At 36.1% G+C, this 27,877-nt stretch overlaps 1 protein-coding gene across 1 annotated transcript in view; it reads right to left on the reverse strand.

Annotated features, from left to right (window-relative positions):
• Nucleotides 1–8,388: 8,388 nt before the first annotated feature.
• HDAC2 (histone deacetylase 2) overlaps nt 8,389–27,877 on the reverse strand; it is a 33,867-nt gene continuing 14,378 nt past the window's right edge. Inside the window, exons 4-14 of the mRNA XM_001925318.7 lie at nt 26,647–26,721; nt 26,042–26,180; nt 23,004–23,145; nt 19,906–19,998; nt 19,716–19,824; nt 15,018–15,158; nt 14,671–14,779; nt 13,516–13,646; nt 12,388–12,543; nt 9,431–9,488; nt 8,389–8,764 (exon numbers count right to left, since the gene is read on the reverse strand). Coding sequence (XP_001925353.2) covers nt 8,734–8,764; nt 9,431–9,488; nt 12,388–12,543; nt 13,516–13,646; nt 14,671–14,779; nt 15,018–15,158; nt 19,716–19,824; nt 19,906–19,998; nt 23,004–23,145; nt 26,042–26,180; nt 26,647–26,721 — 1,184 coding nt within the window. The 3' untranslated portion in view covers nt 8,389–8,733. The remainder of the gene's footprint in view (nt 8,765–9,430; nt 9,489–12,387; nt 12,544–13,515; nt 13,647–14,670; nt 14,780–15,017; nt 15,159–19,715; nt 19,825–19,905; nt 19,999–23,003; nt 23,146–26,041; nt 26,181–26,646; nt 26,722–27,877) is intronic.

Consider the following 27,877-nt stretch of genomic DNA (forward strand, 5'->3'; position numbering starts at 1 on the left):
TTCTTGCACATGGAGGGCTGTTTTCTACCACAGGAGCACACAAGGGTGCTTTGAAGCACCTTCATCTCACCTAGAATCTAAGCTAAGGCAACCCAAGTTTGAACTATCATTCCAGGCTACAGAATAAGACTTTTTTTTTTTTTTTTTTTGCTTTTTTAAGGCCACACCCGAGGCATACGGAGGTTCCCAGGCTAGGGGTCAAATCAAAGTGACAGCTGCCAGCCCACACCACAGCCACAGCAATGCAGGATCTGAACTGTGTCTGTGACCTACACCACAGCTCACAGCAACGCCGAATCCTTAACCCACTGAGAGGGGCCAGGGATCAAACCCGCAACCTCAGAGTTCCTAGTCAGATTTGTTTCTGCTGCACCATGATGGGAACTCCAGAATAAGATTTTTGAAGTGCTTTTCTTACCTAAGGGCATAGCAGTTCAATTAAAAAGGACAAAAGAGAAACTCTTGTCTCTTAAACACTAGTTGCCAGAACATGGTGACCTCTTATTGGTATTTGTCAGGCAGAAGCAATTTTGAGAAATGTTTTCTGTTTTAACTTAGGAACTACTTTTCTATATTTGCCTATTTATTGAAAAATTTCAACTTCACAATGGCCAATTAAGCATATGCAACTTGACTGGAGGTTGCCCCTGAAATGTTGATTTCTGAAGAAACAAAAAAGGTAACTAGTTTTATGATACATAAGAGAAGTTGGAAGGTTCTGATTTATCAAGAGAACCAAAATTCATAACCCAAGAGAGATTAGAGTCTTAGAGTTCAACTCACTCCTAAACACATACCACTGGTCACAAGGTAGGCCTGGCAAAAAATACCCATTCAGAATTTTACTATTAAATTTACTTTTGAAATAATTTGTACATATTTCCTCAACAGAGTAAATATCCTTAAATTATTAAATAAAAAGGGCAAAAACACAATCTAATCAAGAACTCAGGTGTTCCTTATAATTTATTCCACCAAATTCCAATTAGAAGTGACTAATAATCATGGAGTTTCCATTGTGGCACAGAGGAAATGAATCCGACTAGGATCTATGAGACTGCGGGTTCCATCCGTGGCCTTGCTCAGTGGGTTAAGGATCTGGCATTGCCATGAACTGTGGTGTAGGTCGCAGACACAGCTGGGATCTGTCGTTGCTGTGGCTGTGGTGTAGGCCAGCAGCTGTAGCTCCGATTTGACCCCTAGCCTGGATCATCCATAGCCGCAAGCACAGCCCTAAAAAGCAAAAAAAAAAAAAGCTAATAACCAAACTCTGCAAAGTTTTCTAATGTCAAAGATCAAAGAGGTTATGTACTTAGTTTAGTAACAGAAGTTGTGGAACAAGAGTCATTGTCCCTGCATATGAACTTCACTATACTGAGCTACATTTCTCAGAAATCAATTTCAATTTTCCTTTTCTATCGTGTATTTTAAATGATTACACTCCCAGCCAAAACTGAAAATTACTCTGGCTCTAACATTCATTTCCGTTCCACTTCTTTCCCCCCTCCATTCTACTTCTGACTAGAAAGGTTACAAGTAACATTTACTATCAGGTACACTCTACTGTGTTTTATTGAGTGTAAAGCTCAGGAATTAGTGTTATAATTGTTTTATTTAAAGAAGCTGTTAATGAGCGTTACTCAGCTTGTTCAGTGGACAACCAAGTGACTAAATGAAAAACTGCACAAACAATAGAACCAAATTTAAACAATGGAATATCTGCCATCTTGTGGTAAGGTCGAGGAAGTGCAGCAACAGTTGAGCAGCTTCTAAATATTGTTACTTCCTGCGTATTCCTTCACTCTAACATTGCTACTCATGCAACTAGTCAATGACAATATAAGTCTTATTTTTTCCATAATCCATTAGCAACATTTTGCTTGACAGATTTCAGCAGCACGAAGAACCCTCTAAAGTTGCCAAATCTCAGTAACTTCCTTGTTGAAACCAGTTCTCAAGACTGCTCTCCGCCTTCCAAAGCTTAGTAGTTTGATACAAGTAGGCACCAATCTGCAACAGAAGGCTCCTAAGCAATTCATTTGATATCTAAAGAAACACTTCAAGATTTAAGATTTCCCTCATCATTCTGGCCTCATCTATCTCCCTTCACCTGACCTAACAACAATAATAGTTAACACTTACTGAGCTTTAACTATGCATCAACTCAACCTTCACAATAGCCTTAATCAGGTGAGGAGGACTATCTTCTTTAAGAAGCAACTGAGGCAGAGAGAGATTAGCAACTTGCACAAGATTGTGGAAAAGAAGAAGGGATCTTTTTTTTTTTTTTTTTTTTTGTCTTTTTTGTTGTTGTTGCTATTTCTTGGGCCGCTCCCCTGGCATATGGAGGTTCCCCGACTAGGGGTTGAATCAGAGCTGTAGCCTCCGGCCTACACCACAGCTCACGGCAACGCCGGATCGTTAACCCACTGAGCAAGTGCAGGGACCGAACCCGCAACCTCATGGTTCCTAGTCGGATTCGTTAACCACTGCGCCACGACGGGAACTCCCAGAAGGGATCTTAAGCCATTGAAACTTACTACTTGTGACAGCATACAAAACTTTCACTTAAAACCTTGAAAATTCATGTCATTTATACAATATAAATAAATGCTATGAATCTTAGGTATCAGAGAAGCTTCAGTAGTAATATTACTGAAGCCAGAGAAACCAGAAGATACAGGTAAATTGCTTCAACATAAGAACTTCAAAAAATCTCCTACTGACAGAGTCCTAGTAGCTTTGGTTATTACATAACTACCTTAGAGTATCAACGCAGATTTGGAAGGCATCAGCCACGACACAAGAAAATGAGATATTAGGAACAACTCAGTAGTATCTTCATTCAATTAATTAAAGGGTTCCTTTCCCACCAAGTTGAGGTCTTAAAGTGCCATTAAAAAAACAAACAAGGAGTTCCCAACTGTGGCATAGTTAAGTAACAATCCAGGGTTGTCTGTGAGATAGAACAGGCTTGATTCCTGGCATGGCACAGTGGGTTAAGAATGTGTGGCATAGATTGCAGCTGCAGCTCGAATTTGATCCCTGACCCAGGAATTTCCATATGCTGTGGGTGGGTGTGGCCAAAAAAATTAAAGATACATTTTAAAAATACAACAATTAAATGGTAGGGATGGTTAACAGCTACTTTACGTCCATCAGGACCACATGATTCTTCCGGATGACTAACATTCTTATCTTTGGTGTTAGAGCTCTTAGCCACATGGCAAATCTTCCTTCTCCTGGAAAGAAATGAAACTAAGATAATCACTAATGTCCCAGCAATACTGAACTACATGAACCTGCAAGTCATCGCAAAAAATTTGAGACAAGGAAGACAGATGTAAGGTCGTGTAAAATTTATATCCCTTTGACTAGAAATTATCTGCTCATGTTTTTATTAATTAAAAAAAACTATACCATGAGTTCCCACTGTGACTCAGTGGTAAAAAACCCAACTAGTATCCACGAGGATGCAGGCTCAATCCCTGGCCTCACTCAGTGGGTTAAAGATTTGGCGCTGCCGTGATTGTGGTGTAGATGCCAGTCAAGGCTCTGATTCCATATTGCTGTGGCTGTGGTGTAGGCTGGCAGCTGTAGTTCCAATTCAACCCCTAGTCTGGAAACTTCCATATGCCGCAGGTGTGGCCCTAAAAAGACATAAATACATACTTACATAAATAATACACATTAACAAATTGAAGCATAAAAACATGATCTTAATAGATGCAGAAAAAGGTTTTGATAAAATTCAACATTTATTTATGATAAAACTCTTCAGAATGTGGACACAGAGGAAACATACCTCAACATAATAAAGGCCATATATGACAAAGCCATAGCTAACATCATATTCCACAGGGAAAAGCTGAAGGCATTTCCTCTAAGACCAGGAATAAGACAAAGATGTCTACTCTTGTCACTTTTGTTCAACATAGTTTTGGAAGTCCTAGCCACAGCAATCAAAGAAAAATAAAAGAATCCCAAATTGGAAAGAAGTAAAACTGTCACTGTTTGCAGATAACATGATGCCCTTAAGAGAAAATTCTAAAGATGCTTCTAGAAAACCATTAGGGCTTATTAATGAATTTGGTGAAATTAATACACACAAACCTGTTGCATTTTGATACACTAACAACAAAATACTAGAAAGAGAAATTAAGGAAACAATGCCATTTACCACTGCATCAAAAAGAATACCTAGGAATAAACCTAACCAAGGGAGCAAAAGACCTTCAAAACCTGTAAGACAGTGGTGAAAGAAGCTGAAGACAAAACAAAGATATGGAAAGATACACCATGTTCTTGGATTGAAAATATCAATAATCTTAAAATGACAATCCTACCCAAGGCAATCTACAGATTCAACGCAATCCCTTTCAAATTACCAATGGCATTTTTCACAGAACTAGGACAAAAATGTTTAAAAATTTCTATGGAAATGAAATAGCCAAATAGCCAAAGCAATCTTGAAAAAGATCATTACAATTATCATATATACATTGTTATATATCATATACTTATTGTATCATATAAAATATATAATTATCAACAGTAGAAAATTGATAGGACACTGTAAGCCAACTATAATAGAAAAAACAAAAATCATTTAAAAAACAAATAATAAAATATAATTACAATTAATGATAATTTATTATCGAGATGTAATTATAATTTAAAAAGAAAAATGGAACATGATAATTATGATTGTAATAATGATCACTATTATAAAAATGCAAATCAAAATTACAATGAGGTATCACCTCACACTGGTCAGAATAGCCATTTTAAAAAGTCTACAAATAATAAATGCCAGAGAAGGTATGGAGAAAAGGGAGCCCTCCTGCACTGTTGGTGAAAATGTAAATTGGTACAGCCACTATGGAGGACAGTATAGAGGTTCCTTAAAAACTGGGAAGAGTTGCCACATGATCCAACAATCCCAATCTTGGGCATATATCTGGAGAAAACTCTAATTGGAAAAGACACATGCACCCCAATATTCATAGTAGCATTATTTACAATAGCCAAGACATGGAAACAACCTAAATGTCTATCAACAGATCAATGGATAAGAAGATGTGGTACATATATACAATGGAATAAAGCCATTTGCAGTAACATGGATGGATCTAGATATTATCACACCAAGTGAACTAAGCCAGAAAGGAACAAATGCCATATGATACTGCTTCTTTGTGAGATCTAAAATATGACACAGATAAACTTATTTATGAAACAGAAACAGATTCAAAGACATCAAAAACTTACTTATGGTTACCACAGGGGAAAGGGAATTGGGAGGGATAAATTAAGAGTTTGGGATTATCAGATGCAAACTACTATGTAGGAAATAAATAAATAACAAGGTTCTGCTCTATATATGGAACTATACTGAGTAATTTGTAATAACCAATAATGGAAAAGAATTTTAGAATATATATATATACACACACACAACATAAATATATTATATATATGAATCAATTTGCTATACATCCAAAACAATGCTTTGTAAATTAACCACACTCCAATTTTTTAAAAAGGTTGAAAAAATTGTGGAATATTCACCTGGTCCAGTATTCGCATCACCACGAAAGGAGCCGATGCTCCAAGGCTACCAGTTTCACAATCATATTTCACAAATATTTGCATAAAGTGATTTTGTATATTTTTCTCTTTTTTTTACATGAAAGGTAGTTTGCCTGATGTCCCAAGACTTTCTTGAACTTGGTTTTTTCATTTAATGATGTTTTTACCTTGACCTCTATATATAGTACATAATTCTCATACTTGTTATATAGTATTTTTTTCCTAAGTATATTCAAACCCATCTCTGCTGAAGATTTAGGCATTTTCAAATGGTCATTTTAATCATTTACTTTAAACAATGTTGCATAATGAAGACTTGAACATCACATTGCACTTAAAGTATGTTATATTTTCCAACATGAAATTTTAAATCAGATTATTTGATTTTAACATAGAATGTTAAATGAAGTTAAAGGTTATACTGACCTACACACCCTACTGCAATACATGACAATTTCCTTGAACCCTTCCAGTTTTTTGAAATTTGCAACATACATTTAAAAGATTAGGTTAAACAATTTATGCATCATCACAGCTTTTTAAATTGCATATTTAAGAACTATTTGCACTTCTTCCCAAGTTAACTGTTCATATTCTTCAAGCCTTAAAATACCCTTTTCCTACTATCTTTAGATAACTCTTGAACTGTGACATTATAATTCTGTACACTCCCCACCCCATTTCTCAATTAGAAGTTGCTGGCTTACAGAATTCTATTTTCAGTCAAATATCAATTGTTTCTTTTATAGTCTGGGTTTGGCATCATACTTACAAAGGCCTAGTACCTTCTCAAGTCTCTTTTGGTTGGTTGCTCATAATTAATTTCATTTTACCATTCCAACTTACCTGATTCTTCTGGTGGAAGGCATAAAACTGTTTTTCCATTTGGCTACCCATTATCCCAACATCACTTAAGGAAAAATCTCTTTGCTCACTAATTTGAAATAGTTTTATCCAATATTAATTTCCATATGTATTAGGCTATTTATCTTGACATTCTGTATCATGATCTTTTTCATTATACAGCAGAATAACTTCTTCACACTTCTATTTCTAGAAATTTTTGTTATTGGTATTGCAAATGGGGTCTTCCTTCTTCAACAGATCTTCTGGTTTCTGTATATTAATGTTGCACCAAGCCACCTGGCTGAACTTGCTGATTTCGCAGCATTCTCTTATGGCTTCAGTTTTAAGTAAATGCTTCTATTCGTAAGCAGGAAAACAAAACATTATTGTGACCAAGGAGGTTGATTACAGTATTGAAAACATTTTTTTGGCATAAACTTACAAACAGAACACTAATACAGAGCAGTTAAAATACAGCTGTACTAGTTCAACAGTAGATAATTACAAGGTAAAGAAGCAAGTGTATATATGAATACCATTTATTTCACAAACAATAAATGCAAGCCACTGCTCCACTAATGACAGGACATAATTTTTTTTTGTCTTTTTGTCATTTCTTGGGCTGCTCTCGTGGCATATGGAGGTTCCCAGGCTAGGGGTTGAATCAGAGCTGTAGCCACCGGCCTATGCCAAAGCCACAGCAACGCAGGATCCGAGCTGTGTCTGCAACCTGCACCACAGCTCACGGCAATGCCAGATCCTTAACCCACTGAGCAAGGTCAGGGATCGAACTCGCAACCTCATGGTTCCTAGACAGATTCGTTAACCACTGCGCCACGACGGGACATAATTCTTAAGGTTCTAAGGTTTTATATGCTGACAGATACATGGCGAAAACACGGACAAGATGTGGTTCATTCTGAAAAGTGGGAGGGGAATTAAATGGCAAAGTGGATAAAGAGAGCTTCAACTTCTGTGTTTTTATTTAAAGAAACAAACAAAAAAAGCTTGAAGCAAATAAGACAAAAGTGAAGCATCAATTAAATACAGGTGGGAAAATGGCTGTTCACTACAAAAGCCCAGGTGCTGTAGTAAATGTCTGAAGTATGTTGTAACACAGGGGCTTTTAAAGAAACATTTTTTTAATCTCAAAATAATCAATTTGGGCTTGGCTGAGAGAGTTCACTGATTTCAGCAAGTTTCTCAAAAAAATTGCTTCCCTTATCTTAGTAGTAGAAATCACGCCATTTATCTTCTTTCTACCATCAGGATGCAAAGCTCTGGGAGCAGCCATACAATTTCCATTACAGTCAGTTGCACAAAGCCTTAAAACAATCAATAAATTGAATGATAAATGACTTTGAGTGTTTATTCCCTTGGTTTGAAAACCTGGGTGTAATAATGGAACCCAAATATCATGAGAATGCAGTAGAAGAACCAGGTTTTCTCCAAGCAGCAGGTTTTTATTTTAGACTTACTATAAATACAGAAAGGTTCCTCTGATCAAATACAACCATACAACTCCTTGTCTACTTGGTATATACGTAGGGATGGCAAAAGTCACGTATAGCTAGTTTCCTCCTCTGATTATAGATTTCTTTTTTCAACTCAATTTCCATTTTCAATTTTTTGACTCTTTGGTTCAGCTCAAAGATAACTCCTATATCTCAATTGCATAGCTTGTATCATTAATTTCAGAGATAAATTATGATAATGAGATATCAATCTTCAATATTAACCAGTTAACCTATAAAGGACAAGACGGCACAACTCCTATGATACTAAGAAATAACAATATGGAAAATACTCTTTGCTGAAGAAACGATGTTGCATGTTTTTGAAGCTGTAATCAGTATCGTTCACCTATAGTGTATTCTATTTCTAAAGAAAAGATCATGTCACTAGCTTATGAGAAAAGACTCCATGTTGTAATAAACAGACAAAAGACAATCCAAGTACAATTTTTTAATAAAGATAATTACAAAAGATGGAAAAATCAGCTCAGAAAGGCCAATTACTTCTTTAATAGATCAGGTTTTTGACATAATAATGCACATCAATTTTAAATACTATCACATAAAGCATGGTGGAGAAAAGAAATTTTGCTTCATAATTAGAAAACTCACAATAAAACTTGCCAAGAAAAACAAAAACAAAAAAAGCAATTTTGAAAATAAATACAGTCCATGCCAAAGTAGTATAAAACGAAGCCAGATGTCTTCAAAAAGAAAACATTTTTCTTCCCAATATTTTCTCACTTTTTTGTGGTTTCTGAAATTGGTGAAACTCTCAAATTCAAGGGTTGCTGAGCTGTTCTGATTTGGCTCTGTTAAAAGAAGCATCATGAAATATTAATAATGGTACAATCTCAGTTTAAATGCACTGACCAGGACTATGGGCTCATGACAAAAACAAGCTGATAGTGCCTGAGTGTTTTTGGAGTACTGACTGCCTGGATCTTTCTAGTGATTTTACAATCTACTCCTACTTTACAGGATATAAAGACTAGTACAAAATTATTAAGCATGTATTACATGCTTTCTGACAATAAAACTCAATTTTGGTTCTTTTTTTAAATTATGTTATGCTAGCCAAGTGCTTCTTAAATTTACCTGTCTCGCGACACTAAAAAAATTGTGTATATAAGAATAAAAAGCACCACAAAGGTTCAGGAGTGCCCATGTAAAAGTAAATAGCAAAAAAAAAAGTCTCAGATAAACTGATCCATATTAAGTTACAATACTGATTATTGTAGTCAAGCTACATAAATGAAAAATAAGCAAGTAGATGACATACAAAAGAATGATTAAGGTAATCTATATTGTCTTATGCAACATTACAGACTAAAATTCAGAGCATCTCATAACAACTTAATGATGTTCCCAGGTTCAGTTCAACATTTCTCAAAATACATGTATACCCCCCAACCCTGGTAAATGTGTTAATTATTTTTATAGTATATAAAAATTACTAGGTAAGGAATATACCTTACCCTTTGGTATCTGTTTTTTCACCACTATTGTCCTTGGATTTATCTTCTTCCTTAACATCTAAAAACAAAAAAATTGGGAAGAGATTAACACCTACTTCGAAATATAAAATACATATATTTTAAAATATATCTTACTTAAAATATAAAAAACTGTCATATACAATTGTACTGTTCATGGATTCAATAAGTAAATAAGCTTTGTGTGACAGGCTGTGCCAAAATGACAGAGGTTCAATGTGTACTTTGTACTCCTGCCTTTCCAAGTGGTCTTCTATGGGATCAGAGTTACAGTCAGGAAGTGCATGAACCATGAACTTCAGCCACAGACACTGCAGGGCACTGTGGGAGACCAGGAAAGGTTACCAGGAGAAAGTGACATTTGAGATGTATTCTGAAGAATGAAGAGCTTCTGGGTAGGAAAAGGGGAAAAGTATCTTAAATACAAGGAAAATAGACTTTGAGGAAAGAAAAAATTAAGTTGGGACTTCCCGCCGTGGCTCAGTGGTCAGCAAACCCGACTGGAATCCATGGGGGACTCGGGTTCTATCCCTGGCCTTGCTCAGTGGGTTGAGGATCCGGCGTTGCCGTGAGCTATGGTATAGGTCGAAGACATGACTCAGACCCAAGGCAGCTGTGGCTCTCATTCAACCCCTGGCCTGGAAACCTCTATCTGCTGTGGGTGCAGCCCTTAAAAGACAAAAAGACAAAATATAATAAGAAAGAAAGAAAAAATTAGGTTGGAAGGAAGAGCTAAAAGACCAATGTGGCTGGAGTACTATGAGAAAGAGGTAGTAGAATTAAATGAGCCCAGAGATACAGCAGAGGCTAAATCCCACTGTTTACATACCATTAGTTTTTAACCCTATGTAAGTACCAAAACTATCATTTTAATAAGTTAATGAGATAGTAGGACTAATACTATACACTCAAGATTACTTAAACAAATTAGCCCAAACATGATTTAATTTTCCTTTAGCTAAGCAAATGAACTGAAGTTGTGACGTAATGATTATAATACAAACACATGGCAGTATGGTTTTTATGACATTTGTTTTGACTTCTGGCTTAATTTTGGATAGGCAAATCTAAAAAACTCCAAGAGCAAATAGGATGGGGGGGGGGGAAGAAGTGACCCTAACTTCAGGTTTTGAACTACGTATTTTAAAAAATGTTTTCTACGGTAATACTTCTTTCCTCTGACTGCAAGATTTTAACAAATGCAAGACCCTATAAGAAGAATTTCATTACCAAATTAAAAAAAAAAAACCCAAATATCAATTAATATCAGCAACAAAAGTATTTAAGAGCAAAATACTATGAGATTAATCCACCACCAGGCCATTAAGCCATATCAAAAGGTACTCTCATTTTCAGCAAGAACGGCAATGAAAGATAAAGCACCCTAGTGCACCCATTTTCCCATTTGGAAGAAAAAGCACAGAAAAGACAGATTTTAAAATGAGAAGAAACACCAAAAAGGAAAACAAACAAAATAACCAGACAGGACATACTGACAGTAAGAGAAAAGAAAAATACTAGAAAAATCCTACAGCTAAAGCTAAGTCCTTACCTCAATCATAGCTGGAATTTCTGGATGTCAATCAGTACACAAGAGCAGACTGGAGCCATCATTGTAATACATTGGGAAGTTAAAATTATAAAATGGCAGATAGGGAACAGTAGCCTATAGAGGAGTCAATCCACAAACAAGAATGGAACTATATGTGTCAGATATGCTACAGATTCCTAACTCTCTAATGAAAAAGAACACAAGAGCCAGCTTACTCACAAAACTTCAATGTGACAGGAAAAGGAGGATGGATCAGTTATCCCGGAATCTTGTTTTCTACAAGCTACATGGTCAAAATTAACAGGTCAACTGAAACCTGTGCTCACTGCCATTACTGCACATTGGTATCAGGTATCCATCAAGAAATGTACCACGGAGTTCCAGTCATGGTGCAGTGGTTAACGAATCCGACTAGGAACCATGAGGTTGCAGGTTCAATCCCTGGCCTTGCTGCTCAGTGGGTTAAGGATCTGGCGTTGCTGTGAGCTGTGGTGCAGGCTGCAGACGCGGCTCGGATCCTGCACTGCTGTGGCTCTGGTGTAGGCTGGCGGCTACAGCTTCAAATGGACCCCTAACCTAGGAATCTCCATATGCCATGGGAGCAGCCCACGAAAATGGCAAAAAGACAAAAAAAGAAATGCACCAGGTGCTGAGAATACAGAGATTTAAGACACTGTATTCTCTAGCCATGAACACGTCAATCCAGCAGAGAGCTATATAAAATCCCTCATGAGGTGCTATACTACGATGTCTTAAAATAAAATAAAATGATCAAGGTATGTATTAGTGCTCCGGGAACTCAGAAAAAAGATAATACTTTCTGGTAGCAAATTCAATGCCCTAAAGCATCTATTTTCTCAATAAACTGACAGCATTTTTAAAGTTAAGACATCAGAAAGTTATGATCTCCCAGCCCAGCTTCCAAATCCCTTCCTTTCTATAGTTTTTGTTTCCTTCAAACAATTTCTGAACAAAGCCTATTCTCTGAGCCTTTTCAAAATGGTGAAACTGGTATAAGGATAGATAATGTGGCCCTTTTGTGTTTTATTCCTATCAAATAAACTTACAGGTAGTTAAAAACTCTCTTAGGATTTCAGCTTTGCTGACAGGCTACAAATGGATCTAAAACTACCTTGTCCTCTCTCTTACCCAATCTGTATCATAATGCAATGTTGACTATTTTAAGCCTATGTCACTAAGAAGAGATCGTTTCCTATATTATAAAAGCAAATGTGACTAATAACATTTAGCTCTAAATAACATGGGGGGGGGTGTCACCTACTTGGCACACCTACCCCCTCTCCAATACCCGTGCAATTGACCTCAGGATCTCGTAACAACTGCAGTGCAGCTCATTTTTAAAAATTTACAATTAAAACACATTTACCTGCTTTTTTGTCCTCTGTTTCCTTCTTGTCTTCTTCAATTCTAGCTTTCTTTGCTCCTTTCTTATGATCAGCCACATTTCTACGGCCTCCTTCCCCTTCGTCCTCTGAATCTGAGAATTCTTCATCACACGCTATCCGTTTGTCTGATGCTCGAACTAATACATTAAAGATTTTTAATATAGTTTTGACAAAAGCAATCTCAATGTCTGACAACTGTTATAGTGCACTCCTGTACAAATGAACTAGCCAGTTACAACATTTAAAAGTATAGAAGTTCCCGATGTAGTTCAGTGGGTTAAGAACCAGACAGAGTGTCCATGAGGATGCAGGTTTGACCTCTGGCCTCGCTCAGTGGATTAAGCATCCAATGTTGCTGTGAGCTGTGGTACAGGTTGCAGATGCAGCTCTGATCTAGTGTTGCCGTGGCTGTGGCGTAGGCCTCAGGTACAGCTCTGATTCGACCCCTAGCCTGGGAACTTACATATGCCACAGGTGCAGCCCTATAAAGAAAAAAAATTTGGATAACAGATGCCTAATGATTTTGAGATAAGAACTGAATGTATGGCTTGCTAAATTCTGAAAATACAGCTTTAATCCAGGAGTAATTCAAAGTTACTCCTCATTAAAAAACAAAACAAACTGCTTAAGAGGAAAAAAAAAATTGTGCTTTCCTAATAGGAAGTGGGAATGATATCTTCATATAAAAAGTAACCTTTTTATTTCAGAGCAGAGAGAAATAAAAAATACTGTTAACACCAAGTATAGACCACACAATTATGCTATAAATCTACACATCATAGCAAGTGAAATTAGAGACTGTAACATCAAACAGAAGGTGCTCAATGTCATTCAACTCACTCTACATAAATGGTTCATTTGTGGAAACTTCTGATCATATATGTAGTTATATAAACTGAAATTGCTGATACTCAAATTAGGCTCTGAGACAGTGGAAATTAAATCTATGGAAGATTAAAGAGGGCAAGAAAAGACAGTAGTAATAGTATACTCACGAAACGTGAACCACAGTGAGGTTCTTGGGCCACCAAAAAAAAAACCTTCAATTTGTAGTGATCTTTTAATAAACCAGAAAATATAACAGAACCCACATAAGGGCACTATCTTACTAGAAATTCTCTTGTCTGGATCTTCTCCATCTTCATCTCCACTGTCTTCATGAACTGCATCTTCTGGAATAGCTTGCATTTGGACACCAGGTGCATGAGGCAACATGCGTAAATTTTCAAATAAACGCTGTCTAAATTACAACATGTACAATTATTAGAAAATATTATTTTCTTTCAAGGCCCTTTTAAATGTAAGAGGAAACATTAAGCAAAAACTGGCTCTTCTATCTAGCTTAACCTATGAAGTAAAATATTATCATTTACTAAACACTGATACTTTACATATTACTAACCCTTAAAATTTACATGATATATATTATTTCACCCCCCATCTTAAGGAGAAGGAAATATAAACACAAAGGCAGGTTAACTTGCCAAATGTCACGGAGCTGCTGTGTGGTATAGAGGACACAAACCCAGGCCTGGGTACTACAATGTCTAACACTTTACTCTTTAAGGTAAAGCGTTATCAAAATGTTTCAATACAGATAAATTTCATTTTCGTGTAAAGCAAGAAAGTTTAAAATTTGGTGTCCTTTTCAATTTAAAAATCCATCTTGGCGTTCCCACCGTGGTGCAGCTGGTTAAGGATCCAGCATTGGTGCACTCTGGCTTGAATTTGTTCCGTGGCTTGGAACTTTCATATGCTGCAAGCTAGCCAGAAAGTAAGAAAAATCTATATCGACTAATACAAGATGTAAATTTTGTTTTGTTTTGTTTTGTTTTAGGGATGCACTGGCCGCATATGGAGTTTTCCCAGGCTAAGGGTCCAATCAGAGCTGTGGCCGCCAGCCTACACCACAGCCACAGCAATGTGGGATCTGAGCCACCTCTGTGACCTACACCACAGCTCACAGCAATGCCAGATCCTTAAACCACTGAGAGAGGCCAGGGATTGAACCCGCAACCTCAGTTTTCTAGTCGGATTCGTTTCTACTGCGCCATGATGGGAACTCTGAAAACTCCGAAAATGTATGAATCCCATACATTCTCCATTATCGTATAAAATTAAATCAATAAAGTTTTCAACTGCTTTTGACAAAGATAAATACCTTACATATAAAGCTTAACATGACCTACTGCACTTGGCCTTCGAAAGGCTCCTAAAGCTATATCAAGATGAGGGTTTATCAAATCAATTCAATGATGTCTTACTTTATCTTTTCCATATATTCTGGAGTGTTCTGGTTTGTCATGTTTGAAGGACTAATATGCAGCTTGAAGTCCGGTCCAAAATACTCAAAGTAATCATTATATGGCAATTCTATTAAAAACAATGGAATGGTTACATATTAAAAGCTCAGTTTTCACACAAATCCATGCACAAAATCCAGATTGAAGTCGTGATATATTTCCAGAGAAAATGTTGAAAAGTGAACGTAAGTGAACTCATTAAGTGACCTTCTATTTACATGGTTTCTGAATCTACTCTAATCATCTAACCATCTAGTTCTATAAACTGACAGTTCACCCAATAAAGACATCATAATAAGAACATTTACCATTGGGAATCTCACAATCAAGGGCGACTGCGGTCTCATATGTCCAACATCGAGCAACATTACGGATTGTGTATCCACCTCCTCCCAGCATTAATAACGGTAAATTGAAAGTTTTTACAACTTCCACACATTTAGCGTGACCTAAGACAAAGAGGATTTGGGTAATGATACATCTGCACATTGTTAGCAGTTGAAAAAAAGAATTTTAAAAAGATAAATACTAAATTTTTACTCAACCAAAACTGCTTTTTTAAACATTTAAAAAACAAATAATATATAAAAATTTCAAGTAAATTTGTAGCCTAAAGCTCTTTATCAAACACCTTTCACATAATGATACACAAAACACAGTAAGACCTAACTGGCTATGTTAGCAAGTGTCCTTGACAGAAAAGTCAAACATACACCTATATTAAGATTAATGAATATAACATTTTTGTTGATGGGATGTGAACACATTATGTTCATGTGAGGTGACCTGGGGAATGAGGTTACAATGAAGCATTAAGCACAATCTAATCTAAACTGGTTTGTTACCACATTCCTCCACAGACATAAAGAGAAGAATTATTTAAGGCTATACAGGTTTAATTGTAGGTTATATTTATTTATTTAGTCTCTTTTAGGGCCGCACCCATGGCATATAGAGCTCCCAGGCTAGGGGTCAAATCAGAGCTATAGCTGCTGGCCTACGCCACAGTCACACCAGATCCAAGCTGTGTCTGTGACGTATACCACAGCTCATGGGAATGTCACATCCTTAACCCACTGAGCAAGGCCAGGGATTGGACCTGGGTCCTCATGGATACTAGTTAGATTCGTTTCTGCTGAGCCATGACGGGAACTCCTAATTGTAGGTTATCTTTAGATAGTAGTATTATGAATAATTTTCTTAACTTAAAAAACTTTAACTAATTTCTATGTGTAGAAATATCAATATAAAGTAAACTTAACATAAAACATTTCCTTTGGATGACCTAGTTCAATAACCAAGTACAAGTTACCAGTAACTTCTTGGATTATCATCATTAAGGAATTTAATTCAATGTTTAAAGTAAGAAAAAAAATCCTTTCATTATAGAAGACATTGATGTGTTAAATAATATTTGGAAAAAGCAAAAAATACAAAGAAAAAACTACCTAAAACTCTTATTATCCAAAGACAGCTTTCTGAATACTCTCAATTCTTTGAGTTAATTTGTTTTCTTCATTTAACTATACTGTGAGCATTTTCATTAAGTATTCTTCAATAGTTGCATTACATGATTCACAATCCAATTTTTATTACTGCAATAGAAAAATTCAAACTTCTTAAAAGAGATGAAAACCATCTGGGTATTTTAAAAGACTTAACAAACAAAATATCAACTTAAAAAGACTTCCAAGCAAAGAGAGCTGCTGGCTAACCAAAAGACATTTACTTTTCTTTCATCTTAAAACCTGATAAAAAAAATAAATAAAAATAGGGATTTTTTAAAGGCTAAAACCTATAAAAATGAAGAGTGGGAGAACATTCAACAGTAACAATATAAATGAAAAGAGAAAGGAAAGGATGAGAGGTACACTGACTTAGCAGACCTGAGAAGTGCGAATTGAAGCTGGCAGTGGAGAAAGCTCGGATTCATGTTTAAGACTTGGGATTGCAAACATCCTTATATGCTTTTATACAAGTGAAATGCTATCAGTCAGTTGAAATATAATGTAGACTTACAGTTAAAAGTAAAATGCTGCAGTACATAATCATGAAAACTATTACTTTTAAGTACAAAGGCATTAAGAACCTTCAAATAGTTTAAACAAAAAAACCTAAAATGTTAATATACATTTTAAGTGTGTATTAGGTAGATTTTGAGATCATATCCATTTTGAGGAAACAGATGGTTATTGGAACATTAAGTTCAACAATATGAAACTGCTATTTGTCCACTATTGACATCAAGAATAGGAGCAATTAACTTCAAATTGTTCAATCCAACTCAAGCAAAATATAAATATAATTCTAATGCTACCTGGTATAGGAGCCATCGTAGCATTAAATAAAATAGCCCTTACTACCTGTACTTAATTATTAAATTCCATTTAGGCCAAAGTTTTAGGAAAAGATTTGACTTCACATTTTATGACAAAATTCAAAGCAGATCTTCAACTTGTTATCTAAAAGTTCACAAGGAAAACAACTCCAAAATCAGGTACAATATCCACGACAAATCACTACTAACTTACATACTAAATTTTAAGAATTTATTAAATAAGGAGTTCCCGTCGTGGCGCAGTGGTTAATGAATCCGACTAGGAACCATGAGGTTGCGGGTTCGGTCCCTGCCCTTGCTCAGTGGGTTAACGATCCGGCGTTGCCGTGAGCTGTGGTGTAGGTTGCAGACGCGGCTCGGATCCCGCGTTGCTGTGGCTCTGGCGTAGGCCGGTGGCTACAGCTCCGATTCAACCCCTAGCCTGGAAACCTCCATATGCCGTGGGAGCAGCCCAAGAAATAGCAACAACAACAACAACAACAACAAAAGAATTTATTAAATAAGTTCTCAGGTTTATTCTTAGACCCTAGCAGTTCATTCCGTAACGGTCTTTACTTTGATCTGGACCTCCATCATATGTTGACTTCAACACTCAGATGCAAAGAACAGCTCTATGTTCTACCAGGTCTACAGAGGAAATTTGCCCAAACAGGAACAAGTCAGAAGGCTACTCTTCAAGAAGTGAAATGGATAGAATACTTGATGCATCTCAACATAATGAACTGTTTGCAGACAATGCTTGTTATATGAATGAGTACAGAGAAAACTAAGGAAATAAAAAAACTGTGCAGGAAAAACAAGTTACATAAAAGGAAAACCAAATTAAGTTGAAACATAGCTTAATGCTGTTGATGATGCCATAAACAATGAATATCACAACAAAAATTCTAGTATAAATACCAGAAAAATGTAAAAATGGAGATACTGAAAGGGTAGTATGCATACTTTGGGGCCAAAGTGGTGAAAGAGCTAAATCCCTCTTCTTCAGCAATGGAAAGTGATTATACAAGGTTAAAATTAAAAGTTAACAATAATAAAGCTCACGTGTTATTTAAAGAAAGGTAAGCACCAAAAGTAACAAACAAAAATGCTGAAAATTATTCTAAGTGTAATATGTGGTATCTGAAAAACGAATAATGAACAAACATAACTAAATAGAAAACAGTCATAGATATAGAGAACAAACAAGTGTTTTCCAGAGGGGAGGAGAGAAAGAGATGGGGAAGAGTAAGAGATATAAACACTGCTACAAAGTAAATGAGCCACAGGTATGAAATACAGAGTATGGGGAATACAATCAATAGCATAATGTTTGTATGGTGACAGATGACAACCAGACTTCTTATGGTGATCATTTTGAAATGTATCAAAATATCAAACCACTATGTTGTGGACCAGGAACTAACATAGTGTTGTAGGTCAATTATACTTCAAAACCAAACAAAAGGAGTTCCTGCCGTGGCTCAATCTGACTAGGAACCATGAGGTTGTGGGTTCGATCCCTGGCCTTGCCCAGTGGGTTGGGGATCCGGCGTTGCTGTGAGCTGTGGTGTAGGTTGCAGATGCGGCTAGGATCCTGCGTTGCTGTGGCTCTGGTGTAGGCCAGTGGCTAAGGCTCCGATTAGACCCCCTAGCCTGGGAACCTCCATACACCACGGGAGCGGCCCTAGAAAGGGCAAAAAGACAAAAAAACAAAACAACAAACTCATAAAAAAAGAGATCATATTTGTGATTAACAGAGGCAAGAAGTGGTGGAGGAGAAATTAGATGAAGGCAGTCAAAACGCACAAACTTCCAGTTACAAGATAAGTATTAGGGACATAATGAACATGGTAATAACTAACACTGTATGTTATAAATCAAAGTTGAGAGTAAATCCTAAGAGTTCTCATCACAAAGAAAATTAAAATATACATATATTTTAATCTATTTACTTAACATATCTATAGAAGATGATCAATGTTCACTAAACCTACTATGGTAATCACTTCCTGTTTGCAAGCCAAATCATTATGTGTACACTTTAAGTTTATACAGTGCTGCAATGATATCTCAATAGAACTGGAATAAGAAACAGAAGTTTAAAAAAAAGAAAGCTGCCTCAGCTGGTACTGCAACAAGCCTTGTTAAAACTATTCATGTATGGGAGGTCCCGTTGTGGCTCAGCGGTTAACGAATCCAACTAGGAACCATGAGGTTGTGGGTTTGATCCCTGGCCTTGCTCAGTGGGTTAAGGATCCAGTGTTGCCGTGAGCTGTGGTGTGGGTTGCAGACGCAGATTGGATCCTGCATTGCTGTGGCTCTGGCATAGGCCGGCAGCTACAGCTCCGATTTGACCCCCTAGCCTGGGAACCTCCATACACCATGGGAGCGGCCCAAGAAATGGCAAAAAGACAAAAAAAAAAAAAAAAAAAAAATTCATGTATGAATGTATATATAAATTTGACAAAATAAAAGACTAATTTATTCAAACAAAATTAACTTTAGTTATAAAAATCAAATACACATGGCAAAATCTAAATACACATGGCAAAAACCCATAAAAAACACAAAATATATAGTTCCGTGTTAAAATAGCAGGTAAAAATTTACAAGGACAATTTTTATGGGAAGTTCTCGGGAATAAAAAACTTTTTTCTGGGCTTATCACCCCTTAGAGGTTGCTTACCTTTGACTGTCAGATTGAAGCAACCAAGTCTATCACCAGATAATGAGTCAGCACCACATTGTAACACCACAGCACTAGGTTGATACATCTCCATCACTTTTGAGATAATCTATGTACAAGGTAATAAATGTTAGTATCTCTAAACAACATTTAAAAATTCCTTTTTGTTTCTGAAAATAGTAATACTTACAGGTTTAAATATCTGCCCATATGATTCATCATCTATACCATCTCTCATTGGAAAATTGACAGCATAGTATTTGCCTTTTCCTGCACCAATATCCTGAAATACAGAGTTAAATAGATCTTAGAGAATACTTCACAATAAAAAGTTTGACATATTTATTAAAATATTTTTTTTTTAATTAAAAGGTCTGGGTAACAAGGCCCATTTTTTTTTTTTTTTTTTTTTTTGTCTTTTTAGTGCCGCACCTGAAGTACATGGAAGTTCCCAGGCTAGGAGTCGAATCGGAGCTATAGCTGCTGGCCCACACCACAGCCACGCGGGATCCAAGCTGTGTTGGCAACCTACACACAGCTCATAGCAACACCTGATCCTTAACCCACTGAGGGAGGCCAGGAATCAAACCCGCATCCTCATGGATGCTAGTCAGTTTCGTTAACCACTGAGCCATGATGGCAACTCCTTCTTATTAATTAATTAATTTATTGACTTTAAAGCCCAATTCTAAATTCACCTTGTAGGTTAAGAAAGGAAATAATACAGAATAAGTACATATTTCAACATTTATGGATTGCTTATAAAGCTGTAAAGACCCAAATCCAATTAATCTGTAATGATTATTCTGGAGAGAAAAGAAATTTAACACAGTTAAAGGCAATTCAAAGTTAAATATTATACCAATCCAAGAAATTTGTCATAAAACATACAAGACAACTTCATGAGCAAAACGGTAGGGAATATAAACTCAGAGCCAAAGAACCCTGCACGAGCTGGGTTCCAGCTACACAATACACTTAAAATATGTATATACATATATGACATATGCTTATTTTATTTATATTATGCCATGCACATGTGTATCTATGTATGTATATGTTTATATAGATATATACCCATAAACAGGTGACCCCTGAACACCAGGGTTAGGGGAATAGTGGTTTTAAAAAAAAAAAAAAAATAAGGAAAAGCTAGTCATGTCATGAATGCATAACATACAGGTAGATATAGATATACAAAACGTGTTAACTGACTATGTTATGTTATCAAGAAGGCTTCCAATCTACAGTAGGCTATTAGTATGTATGCTTTGGGGGGGTTCACAGTTATATGCAGATTCCTGAGTACCTGGGAGTCACCACCTTGATCTTGTTTTTCAAAGGTCAACTCTATAATGCCTCAATATAGATGAATCTTCAGGATTACGAAAACAAATACAAGTTCTTTTCTGGTCTCTCATGGAACGACCTCAGCTTGAATCCATTTTTTAAAAAAGCACAGTTTTCCTTTCAATATAATAGTTACTATGATCCAATTTTCTTTTTTTTTTTCGTCTTTTTTAAAAGGGCTGCACCTGCAGCACATGGAGGTTCCCAGGCTAGGGGTCCAATCAGAGCTACAGCTGCCGGCCTATACCACAGCCACAGCAATGCCAGATCCGAGCCACGTCTGTGATGTACACCACAGCTCACAGCAACACGGGATCCTTAACCCACTGAATGAGGCCAGGGATTGAACCTGCAACCTCATGGTTCCTAGTCAGATTTGTTTCCACTGCACCACGACAGGAACTCCCTATTCCAACTTTCAATGAAGAAAAAGCATGGAATTACAAACCTACAACTGTTCTTAAAAAATCTACATATATATGTAACTAAATACAAATTATACAAATGTGGGCAAACTAAGAAATTGTGAATCCCTTGGCTTCTGCACTGAAAACACAGTTGGAATGTACATTGACACTATGATTTCAGAATAAAGTTGGTCAGCATTTCTCACTTCAGCTAAGGGTGGTAACTCAGAGCTGTGGCCTTTGCCAAGTTTTATCACTTCCATTTCTTATTCCACAACTGCTTCTTTATCACACCTTTGGGTTTTTTCTTCTACTCAGCACAGTTTTAATAATGACTGAAGCTCAGGCTAGTCTTCTTTTCTCATTTAGAATGAATTGTCTAATAGAAAAGGTAATGTTTATTAAATTACACTTGAGTTTCATATAAGTTCCAACATAACTACACATATAATGTAACAATTGATTTTACTTTCCTAAATTCGGGGGACACCTTTATAATATCCACAGGAAAAAAACTGATGTTTCACACAGGGAGTATAAAATCTTAAGAAAAGAGATGTTTAATGTCATTCCTAATCTTTTAAAAACACATTCTCCAATATTCTCCAGCAACTTCCAACAACTATAAGCACACTGTCAGAAATTAAGACAGAAGCCTCCATTTGCCACTTCCAGATTAATTAGAATTATACTGCAAAGACACTACCTTTCTTTAAGCTTAAGGCTGTGAAAGCTTTTTGCTTAATTCCCACCAGAATGCAATGGTTAGATACAAATGACTCCCTACCCACTTAGAAGTAAAAATAGGTTTCTACATCTCAACTCTTACGGAAGGAGCACCATCTTGTGGTCAAATAATGAAGAGTCATACTTCAACATGCTTGTAGTTTGGTTCAAAAAACAAAAACTAAAACCTCTGGAGAGACAAAAAATAACCTTCAAGAGCACCATATGAAAGAAGGTTAACAGAAAGATAATAGAAATAAATGCATTTAATGTAACAGGCAAGCAGGATAAGATATGATACTTTCTCTCCCCAAAGGCAGAGTATATGTGTGTCTATGTGTATTTATATATACACACATTACAAATTTCAGAATCCAAAGGACAGAAGAGATCAAAATTAGTTCAATTAAATAAAAACCAATCATAAAGGGAGGAAGTACACAGAACCTTAAAAGACTCCATCAATTATTTTTTCCACAATCTTTATATATTCAACAGCAATACAGGTTACCATCAAGTAGGTTTTGAAGGTTCAAACTAAACACCAAGAAAACTGCCTTCCTGCTTTGTGGATGTTCAAAAATATTTATGCACTCAAAGAATAGAGCTCAGTAAAACAAAGTCCTTTAAGTTCCCATTAAATTTTTGCTTATCATCAGCAAAAGTGAATTCTAACAGATGTTACAGCATTTAAAATGACTTACTTCTTCATAAAAGCTTCAAATTAACGATTTGAAGGATTTGTAGGATTACTAACCTCCTAGGTTAATTTCCTAGCATATATTCAAACAGAACTCAGTCTTACCCTCAAGTCTCCTGTTCCAGGAAAGTATTCCCCATATTTATGGAATGATACAGTCATTACACGATCTGTTGTATAAAAAGCTTCTTCAACACCATCACCATGATGGATATCAATATCAATATATAAGACTCTCTGATGATACCTGAAAACAAAGCCATAAGTAAGTTTCCAAAAAGGTTTAAAGATGGAAAGAAAGAACCACCATGGATTTAAGAAACCTATATTTGAGCTCCCGCATTCCAGAATGTTTAATCCTTTTTCTTCACTTTCAGTCTAAGACACCATTCAAAGAGACCATCCTGAAGTTACAGTTTGAGTCTTGGAACTTTAATCTTCCCTTTACACCCAATCTAAGTGAGAAAACGTATAGTACATATTTCTATATATTACTAACTGAAGTTATTAATAATATAATTATAACTATTACAGTAACATAATATATAATAATGTAGTATATGTTTCTATATAGTAATAACTTACACCTTTCTTTGAGCCATGCCCACAGCATGTAGAAGATCCCAGCCCAAGGATCCAACCCGTGCCACAGCAGTGACCCAAGCTGCTTTAATCTTCCCTTTACACCCAATCTAAGTGAGAAAATGTATAGTACATGTTTCTATATATTAATAACTGGTTTATAATAATATAATTTTAACTATTATAATAACATAATATGTAATAATATAGTATATGTTTCTATATAGTAATAACTTACACCTTTCTTTGAGCCACGCCCATAGCATGTAAAAGATCCCAGTCCAGGGATGCAACCCGTGCCGCAGCAATGACCCAAGCTGCTGCAATGATCATGCCAGATTCTTAAACTACTGTGACACAAGGGAACTCCTAATAACTGAAGGTTATAGCTTAAGACTGTTACTTTAAAACACCTCTCTTGTAAATCTTCAGCATTAAAAGATAGGATTTCACAATCTATAGTTCATAGACCAAATCTGGACAATGGTTTCCTTTTGCACAGCCTTTGAGATAAGAATAATTTTAACATTTCTTTACATGGCTGAAACATAAAATTAAAACAAGAAGTCTGTGACATGACAACTAAATGAAATTAAAATTTCAATGTTCAGAAGCAGAGTTACTGAAACATGGCCACGCTTGGTTCAAGTACTGTCTATAGCTCCTGTTTCATTTCAGCTGAAGAAGAGCTGTGACAGAAACCACAACTGATACTCTCCTCACTTCATGGTGCTGGTCGGAGCACTATAAATCTCAGTAATGCAGTTATATAATTCAGATGCACTTTAAGAGCCACCTGTATTACCATACTGAACATCCTACAACCAGTGCATATCCATGTCAAAACAAGAAAGAAGGAAAGTGAACTTCACGTATCATCCTTTCAAGGCATAATAAAGCCAGGATTATTACAGAGTTAGATGGCAGAGCACTGTGTTGATTTTACAATGATATCATGGCCATGTTAAAAGAATATATTAAGTTGCCATTACCAGACTAAGCACTCATAAGCATATCCTCAACTTGCAGGAAAGCAACATTCAAAAAACTTAGGAAATAAAAACCAACGTCTCAACATAGAATTTTTCACAAAAATAAAAACAAAGCATAACCAAAGTAAGTGTTTATAAACTGTCAATTAATTAATCATGTTTACACCATTTGAAGAAATGTGTCCAGAGAAACTAAACTGGACTTGTTAAGATTATTAGTATGTGGGCAAGAACTGCTTCTCAGAGATGAATTAAACATCAATACTGGCACCAACATCAATACTGAATTAAAAAACAAGGCAAATGATTTCACATGGTTTTCCTTGGCTTTCAATTAATCAACTGACACAGCTCAGGTGTTTACTGAAGGAGTCAATATCAATTTTTTTTTTTTATCTTTTGTCTTTTTAGGGCCACACCTGCAGCATAAGGAGGTTCCCAGGCTAGTGGTGGAATCAGACCTGTTAGCTCCCAGCTCACACCACAGCCATAGCAACGTAGGATCCGAGTCAGGTCCACAGCTCATGGCAATGCCAGATCCCCAACCACTAAGCAAGGCCAGGGATTGAACCTTCGTCCTCATGGATGCTAGTCAGATTTGTTTCCACTAAGCCATGATGGGAACTCCCCAATACCAAATTTTAAGTGGCTGAAAAATTAACCTCTGTAAATAATATACATAGAATAATTTCAGGCAAGAACACTTTCAAAGTCAAGAAAACACTAACTTGTTACAATGTGAAGTAGAATATGCTAACAACTAATGATGGTAAAAAAATAAAATCTAACTTTGTGAATCTCCAAAATCAAAAATACCCTTACAGATTTCACTCTAACTGCAGTCAAAGATAACTTTAAAACTCCTTTAGCAACTTAGAGATAATTATCTCCATTTGTAGAGAACACAGCTCCCTTCTAAGTGGAAGCTAGGCAGTAAGCTAGTCTCAATAGGTAAACAAATTCCTTTAATACTGGTTTCATATTTTTGCCTTCAAAAGTTAAATTTATAAAAATTTTTTCACTAATTACAGCTATAACTCAAATCTAAATTGCCAACTATTTCTAATTTTTTTTTTTTTTTTTTTTTTTTTTGGTCTTTTTCTAGGGCTGTACCCACGGCACATGGAGGTTCCCAGGCTAAGGGTCCAATCGGAGCTGTAGCCGCCGGCCTACACCACAGCCACAGCAATGCCAGAGCCACACCATGTCTGTGACCTACACCACAGCTCATGGCAACACTGGATCCTTAATCCACTGAGCGAGGCCAGGGATTGAACTCACAACTTCATGGTTCCTAGTTGGATTTGCTGACCACTGAGCCACGACAGGAACTCCTAGTATTTTTTAAAAAGGTACTTAATGGAGTCTCAGATATTGATAGGCACTTCTCATTCTTCATAATCCAAGGACTGGGCGAATTTCCTGTACTTCTACAATGGTTGGAATGAATCCATAGACAATAACAATTAACTATTTCAAATTAATGTCTACTTTTTCTTAAAGCCATAGATTTTTAGTTTTAATTGAAACATTTTTTCATAGGAAAAATAGCAACACAAATTAACTTACTTTAGTAACTCAAGGATGGCAAGCACAATATCATTAACATAACAGAATCCTGATGCTTCTGATTTCTTAGCATGGTGTAATCCTCCAGCCCAGTTAACAGCCATATCAGTTTGTTGTCGGTTTAACTTCACAGCCCCAGCTAACAAACAAGACAGGTGAGACTTTTTAAATGTTTAAAATAAAAAATTAGTATAACTAGATAAAAGCCCCATGCCATGTATAAGTAAAAGAGTACAAAATCGTAGAAGGTAAGGATTACTGTCTAGTGCACTAAGAGTTTCTTCAGATTAACTATTCTCCCATAGCTGTGATCTGATTAAGTAAGAGCATGTAGGTGGAAAGTGGTAGTGACAATGGCAGCTAGAAGAAAGAGAGGAAAAAAGAAGCCTAAGTGAAAATGCAAGTAAAAAAACTGAAAATTTCAAAAAAGTTTGAGCCATTATGATCATAAAACACGGAGGGACGAGGGTTTAAAGATTACTGTACTCTACCATGAATATTTCTACTTGTTATTAAAATCTACCACTATTAAAACTTGTTTTAAACCAAAAGATACATTCCAAGTTTAAATCAACTTTTAAATTTGATCGAATCAGGACACTTACCAACTGAGCCACCAGTTGAAAGCTGACAAAATTCAAAGAGTCCATCAAAGACTGGACAATCCTCTCCAACATTAACTGTGGAAGATGGATTTCATTAATTTCAATCCATTCTGTGAATTAATGAAAGTCTTTTCTTACAAAAACTATTTCCTACAAATATTTTTGTTTGATACAGTCATAAAACATACACATCATAGTAGTAATCTGAAGTTTGCAATTTTATCCAAGGCAATTTTATCCAATTTTTATCCAATTTTATCCAAGTACTATGTGTGAAATATCACCACCAATTCTTAGCAAGATTATTTGTGGCATCTATCTGGCTTATTAACAAGAAATCATAGCTATTAAAATATAAAAGATATTTGGTGTTATTCTGTTTAGGATTCAGCATTGTCACTGCTGGGATTTGGGTTCAATTGCTGGTCTGGGAACTTCTGCATGCCATGGGCGCAAGGTGCTGGGGCAGGGAACACACAAAACAAAAACCCCAAAACCCCAAAAATCCATAGGCTTAAAATTTCTAGGCATCTCTCCCTATATACACAGCTATACATTAATCAAGACTAAGAAGTTTAAACAAATAACTTCAACAGCGTTATGGTTTACGTTCTTTAAAACATAAGTACTCAGAACATCCATACCAAAAAGATACAAGTGGCTGCCTATGTCCAAGGTTAGCTTTGGTTGATCTTGAAAGATGATAAGTATTATTAACTAAGCTCATGAAGCCAAGATACAGAAGGTACAGAAGGGAAATGAAGCATGGGGAGACAACACATGGAGATACACAACACAACATACTTAGTTCCTTACTGAGACTGAAGGAGACACAGATGCTTATAACCCATTTTCAGTCTCTCCTCAAGAAAAACCTTTTTTAACCTTTTCAAGAAAAAAGGTCATTATTTTATATAGCTTTGCCTTTTTTAACCGTTTCAAGAAAAAAGGTCATTATTTTATATAGCTTTGTACACCCTTAATTTATTAACACCATAAAGAATAAATTTTAGCCTCTTGCTGCTCAGATAGGGTCATAATCTTAACACAATTCACTATTACATAAATTTTAAACCAATCCTGTTCATTCATTTGCCGTAGGGTTACCCATGACTTCTTTATCTAAGCCTAAATACCCACTGAAAAAACAGAAACAGGTGTTCCCCTTGTGGCACAGTGGAAACAAATCTGATTAGGAACCATGAGGTTGCAGGTCCAATCCCTGGCCTTG

This window comes from Sus scrofa, chromosome 1 (assembly GCF_054392235.1).
Source record: "Sus scrofa isolate SSC_HxYL_T2T_F1_AM1 chromosome 1, Sscrofa_HxYL_maternal_Yorkshire_Landrace_v2.0, whole genome shotgun sequence".
NCBI classification, from domain to species: Eukaryota; Metazoa; Chordata; class Mammalia; order Artiodactyla; family Suidae; genus Sus; species Sus scrofa.